The sequence below is a fragment of the Octodon degus genome, unplaced genomic scaffold (genome assembly GCF_000260255.1).
Source record: "Octodon degus isolate 3935 unplaced genomic scaffold, OctDeg1.0 scaffold00148, whole genome shotgun sequence".
In the NCBI taxonomy this organism is placed as follows: domain Eukaryota; kingdom Metazoa; phylum Chordata; class Mammalia; order Rodentia; family Octodontidae; genus Octodon; species Octodon degus.
Genome location: NW_004524724.1, coordinates 4,056,479 through 4,063,015, shown reverse-complemented (window position 1 = coordinate 4,063,015; position 6,537 = coordinate 4,056,479). Strand labels below are relative to the sequence as shown.

Sequence of the window (6,537 nt, the reverse complement as noted above, 5' to 3'; positions counted from 1 at the left end):
ATATTGTTTTCTTTTTCATAGTGATAAAAACAAGAGGAGAACAAAAACAGTAAAGAAAACATTGGAACCCAAATGGAACCAAACATTCATTTATTCTCCGGTTCACCGGAGAGAATTTCGGGAACGAATGCTGGAAATTACTCTTTGGGATCAAGCTAGAGTTCGAGAGGAAGAAAGTGAATTTTTAGGAGAGGTACCTAGAATTGATTATAAAATATTCATGTCATTCTGAATACTTTTAAAAAAAATATATTTGGTTTTTGCAGGGTCTCACTGTGCAGCTTGGACTTGTGATCTTCCTGTTTTCAGCCTCTCCAGTACTGAGATTACAGGCGTGTGCTACTATGCCCAGACTCTGTACCTGGCTCAGCCTGCCCTGGGGGTGGGGCTGGAGCAGAAAGTATGCTGGGGATAGAACAGCGGTCCTGGCGCTTGCCTAAGCTTACCTAAGTAGGCGCTTTACCCGCTGAGCTATCTTGCTGGCCCTCAATTCTGAATACTTTGATTTAATGACTGTCAGTAAAATTTTATATATCAAGTATCTGTAGTTTCTTAATTTAACATAATGAGTTTAGCTAGTGCTTTAAGATAAAATTAATTACATTTGTTAAAGAAGAGATTCTTACTATGCAGTAGCAAGGCTGGCCCTGGAGGGGGCACACAGCTGAAGTCCTGGCTCTAGAGTGTCACTGGAACCCAGGAGTTCAAGGGTGGTCTCAGAAACACAAGGAGGCCCAGCTCAGAAACACTCTGTGGCAGTTCTATCATGCTTATTCTTACTAACAAAATCTCAGTATTGAATTATAAAAGGTCAAATGCATTCACAAATGCATTGCTTCATTTTGTAGTATTTCGTAAGTCTTGTTTATTACACCAGTTGTACCACTACAAAGTAGTTCATTTATTCATGGATTGTTGTTTAGTTCTGTAAAGTATCAGGCATTGTGCTAGGAGGCTTCAAGGTGAATATGGCATGTAGCTGACTTTAGGAGATTTACAGCCCCCTGGCAATCCAGACAAGAGAATGGCAGTGGAAGTGCAGCACACTCACTGCAATAGTGGGGGGAGTGTAATAATACAGAAAGACCATGCAGGGAAAGGTAAGTGGTCAAGGGAGATCCCTCAAGTGGGATTTAGCAAAGTCAAGAAAAGTAAAATTCCTGTAGAGAGAATAACAAGACATCAAGTCTGGGCAGTTGTATTGACATTGAAAGGGAAACTGGTGAGAATTAAGATGTGAGGGTTAAACTGATACCAGATCATATCCCTCAGTATCTAGAAGTGTGCATTTATCCTGAGGCTGCTATGAACCAGAGACAAATTTTAAAGAGAGAGTAGAGCGCTCAACTGCATTTACACTTGAGAAAAACTTTCTAATAGTAACATAGAAAATGAAAGGGAGAGGGGAAGATGGGAAGCAGTTCTTCTGATTAGTGTGCTACGTTGTCCACTTTCAATCTTTTCAGTGTGGTGGGGTTCTCTAAGTAGATTAATGGTAGTCTCAGGGGAGAGGAACAACTTATATAGAGGTATTGAACTGAATGCTATCAGCAAAGGGACCAGAGTCATACATATTTGGGAAGAAGAGTAACACACGTCTTAGGAGGATAAACTGGTTCCAGTTCCTGCGTCTACACATGACTGGTGGTACCACTATGAGCTTCGTGCTCTTAATTGAGCTATTTAAGTTACTTTGTGTTTTGGTTTCTCCTTCATTCTAGTGGGAGTAATCCTAGTGTACAGCTCAGAGTTACTATGAGGATTACATAAATGTGTGTGTGTGTGTGTGTGTGTGTGTGTGTCTGTCTGTCTGTCTGTCTGTCTGTCTGTCTGTCTGTCTATGTGTAAACACTTGGGACCAAAAATCCCCACTCAGAACATAAAGCCTATAATTTTGAAAATGACTAGGCAAAATTTACAGTGAAACAGTAGCCATTTTGTCTCTTCACCTGTGGAAGTAAATAATAATCTGTCTTTACCTAGCATATCTCATCCCATCAAGTGCCAATGCTTTAAGCTCGCACAATGCTTTAAAAGAAAATAGCCCACTATTTCTGTAGAGTGGTAAAGTTTATAACCTTAAACTATTCTTATTATAAAATCGATATTATAGGTATAGCTCCTAGCTCAATATGTCCTTCTATGTTTTTTTAACTGACATAATTGTATGACTTGATAAGATAACATGATGCCTTTGGCTTGAACTCTTAGCAGCATGGTACAGTGAGCATAGAGTTCCTAAGGAAGACAGGTTGATTTGTTTCACCTTTTCCACTTAAAGTTGGTGTGACCTCAGAGAAGTTCTTTCACCCTTTTGTATCCTTGTTATCTTTGCCTTTAAGACACTAGTAGATTCTTTTGAAATTTAGATAAATAGCACAATGATATAGTTCTTAATACTTTATGAGTACTTCAAGTAGGATTTCTCTTTCATTTGAGAGTTCTTGTAAAAGCTAAGCTAGTGACTATGAATGGAAACACTTTTAAATTATAAAACTTTATTTTTTTAACATTTATTGTGTGTGTGTGTGTGTGTGTGTGTGTGTGTGTGTGTGTGGCCAGCTCAGCCCACCAGGGGGTGGGGCTGGCATGTGGTGCTGGGGGATCGAACCGCGGTCCCTGTGCTTTGCCAAGCTTGTTCCAAGTAGGTGCTTTAGACCACTGAGCCATCTCTCCAGCCCCTAAATTATAAAATGATACACAAATATTAGTTGTTATTACAGACATTTTAAAAATAAAAATTGTTAATTCTGTCATGGGAAATTTAATATCAACTAGTAGTTTTGTGGTCGAGGGTCTACCGAGTGAATATGGTATATATTTAAAATTAGTAAATCTTAAGTTAGAAAACTTTAACTTTTAGTCAAAATGTGCTGATCATTTTGCAATATCCAAATGACTTTATTTTTGATCTAACAGCATTACCATTACTATTATAAAAGTTGTAAGAACATGTGTATCACTGTTGTACTGTAACAGTCCTTTGTCTCTTGGGCCTGTAGATTTTAATTGAACTAGAAACAGCATTGCTGGATGATGAGCCGCACTGGTACAAACTCCAGACCCACGATGCCTCCTCCTTGCCCCTTCCCCACCCATCTCCATACATGCCACGAAGACAGCTCCACGGAGAGAGCCCAACACGGAGATTGCAAAGTACGTTTCAAACCACATTTATCGTATCTCTATTGAATTTTTCTCATTTCAAGTGTACATGTGACAGAATAGCAAGACCATACAAGCATTCTGTTACTATTGTTAAAAGTATTGTTGAAGTTATTCTATTATTTGCTACACTAATATAAAGCTGTAGCCATAGCATTTACTTGTCATAATGTTAAAGTGCTTTATCATTGTACTGTGGCTGTATGACCCTAAATAAGCAATTATATTCAAATCTTAGAACCTATAGTACCTTAAATGTAGGAATCATATGGCTGTTATAGTAGAGTATGGTTATGTTGCTGTTGATACCTCAAATTATCATTTCTACTTTCATTATCTCCAGTGTTTTATAAATGTTTAGGATAGCAAGTATAGCATAATGGTTGAAACTATGAGGTTTAATTTCAGCCTAAGCAGTGTTGAAATCTTGATCAGATTAGAGTTCCATGATTTGAGGCAAATGTTCTCAGTTTCTTTCTATATATTGGAAATAGTAATACCTACCTCATCAAGTATTATAAGAAGTCTTTTACTCTCTAGAATAGAAATTGTTATTGTTGTTATTCTTATTACTATGAATATTTCATACTTAGATTTTTACATTGTATTATACATAGTCTAAACCATAACAATGAGAAGTGGTTAATGAATCAGAGCAATAAAATGAGAAGCTTAACAAATTCAGGAGGGGGTTCCAAGTTGAAAAGTGATATTTTTGGTTCTTTACTCCCACAACTGAGGGTTTTTTGGATGAATCTATTATTGAAAGATAAGGTAGCTGCATGTTTTTTTGCATAGTATTCATGTATAGTATACATTTAGTTTTCTTGCATGGAGTTAGCATGCTTCTGGGTTAGCAACATTTTTATCAAGTAGTAGAAAACTGACATTAACCAAATTTCCTAAGTGCCTACTTACAAGCATAAGTATTATGTAATTTTTAAATTATAGAAAGTATATATGGCAACACAATAAATAACTGTTATGTATAGGATCACACCCTTTCTGTTGAATGAAGGACTAAAATATATCCAAAGCCTGTTGGATGAGCAGAGAATTAAGAGCAATTGATTGGTCATGTGGCCTATCGTAAGAAACCATAGAGAATCATCTTCCTTCATTTAAAAAGTAATATATTTAATGATTGGAATTTTATTTGCACAAAATATAATTTCACTCTTGGATGATATTTATTGAACTCTAATTCTGAAGCCATCATTTTGGTGACTTTCCCAACTGTAAACATCTACTAACACTTTATTTGCAAATGCCATTATTACATTTTATGTTAGAGTGATTACAGCATTACAATGAATTTCATGAAACTAATTTTATGCTTTCTGGCCACTGTTATCTATTCAGTATATTCTCTGGAAATCATAATATGCATAGGGTAATGGAAGATCATTAATACAAGTCACATATACTAATTATTACAGTTTAAGTTTATAGGCTACTAATCAGCATTCTCAGTTCTAGTAGGATTGGCCTTTACTCAAGTTACTATTGTCATTATAGCAATAATGATTATGTTTGAGAGCAGAAACTACCTGAAACTTTTTTTTTTTTTTTTGGTGGAACTGGGGATTGAACCCAGGCCCTTGTGCTTGCCAGGGAAGCGCTTATTCTACTGAGCCATCTCCCTGGCCCCTACCTGAAACTTTTAAATTTACCAAGTTTCAAATCCCCCACCCTGGATAATTGAGAATAGTGTATGTGAGGAGCTGTGAAACTATATTACCTTCTTTTAGCTGTATGTGCCATCAATTTAATAAATCTTGTAACTTTTTAAATATTTTCCCATTCCCTAAATGACACTAATATTGATCACTAATTGCAAAATTTCTCCATAGGCAACATACTCTCTCTGCCTAATCTCCGTGTTGTCTTGTCATTACTAATGCCTAATAAATAACTTACCTAAAATTAATAATGGGTACATACACATAGAAGAAATAATGACTATTGCTAACTACTCTGGAGGCTAAGGTGAGAGGAACTCCTGAGTTTAAGACCAACCAACATAAGGAGATTTATAAACTAGGGAGAGGGTCTGATTTTTTGAACTATTTATATATATTCTAGATATTATTAGTCCTTTGATGAATAGCTGATAAATTTTTTCCCCCAGTATGGGTGGTCTCTTCACTTTGTTGGTGATTTCTGTTTAAAAGCTTTTCATAAGATAAGATCTCAGTTGTTGATTTAATATTTCCTATGTGATCAGGGTTTTATTCATAGTGTTTGCTTACATCTATATCTTCAAGAGTTTTTCCCTATTCTACCTTCCATTAGATTTAGTGTTTCTGTTTTAATATTTAGGTCTTTGATCCATTTTGATTTTTATTTAGTGCATGGTAGAGGTAGGGGATCTATGTTTACTCTTTGGCTTATGGAAAGCCAGTTTTCTCAGTATCATTTGTTAAAAGAAGCTATCTTTCTTCCAATGGAAGTGTTCTGCCCCTTTGTCAAAAATAAAATAGCTGACTGTGCTTGGAGTTGTTTTTGCATCTTTTGTTCTGTTCCACTGATTCTTGGGCCTGTTTTTTTTTTTTTTTTGCTAGTACCATGTTGTTTTTGTCACAGTAGCTTTGTGATACAATTTAAAGTCAGGGATTGTGATGGCCCTTGCCTTGCTTTTGTTGTCCAGAATTGCTTTGCTGTTATACATCTGTTCTGGTTCCAAATGAAGTTTAGGATTTTTTGTTTGTTTGCTTTTATTTCTGTGAGGTATGCTATTGGTATTTTGATCAGGATTGCATTGTCTCTGTAATAGTTTTGGCAGTATGGCCATTTTTACCATATTAGTCCCACCTATCCTACAATAGAGAATCTTTCCATTTGCTAATATCCCCTTTAATCTCCTTTTTCAGGGTACTATAGTTTTCAGTGTATAGATCTTTCATTTATTTTGTTAGAATGATTCCTCAGCATTTTGTGTTTTGGATGCTATTGTGAAAGGTGTTGTTTGTCTGTTCTCTCTCAGTGAGTGTGTTGTTCACGTCTAGCAAAGCTATTGACTTTTCAGTGTTGAGTTTGTATCCTGCTACATTACTGAATTTGGTTATTACATATAGAAGTTTTTTGGTGAAATTTTGGAGGTCTTCTATGTGTAGTAGTATATCAACAATAAATGATGATAATTTAACTTCCTCCTTTCCTATCTTTATTTTAAATTTTTTTTCTCTCATCTAATTGCTCTGTTTAATGTTTCTAGAACTATATATATTTTAATTTTTGTTGCTTAAACTTTACTTATTTTTTCTTTTTTAAAAATAATTTTATTGAGAAACAACTATCAACAAGACAGTTTCAAAACCGAGTACTGGCACATTTTCAATAATTAGTACATTGCATATTGTTCTCTTAGTG

At 35.4% G+C, this 6,537-nt stretch overlaps 1 protein-coding gene across 1 annotated transcript in view; it reads left to right on the top strand.

Annotated features, from left to right (window-relative positions):
- The window catches only part of Rims2 (regulating synaptic membrane exocytosis 2), a 535,330-nt gene that overhangs the window by 244,437 nt on the left and 284,356 nt on the right, over positions 1 to 6,537 (top strand). The window contains exons 14-15 of the mRNA XM_023702342.1: positions 22 to 193; positions 3,003 to 3,156. Coding sequence (XP_023558110.1) covers positions 22 to 193; positions 3,003 to 3,156 — 326 coding nt within the window. The remainder of the gene's footprint in view (positions 1 to 21; positions 194 to 3,002; positions 3,157 to 6,537) is intronic.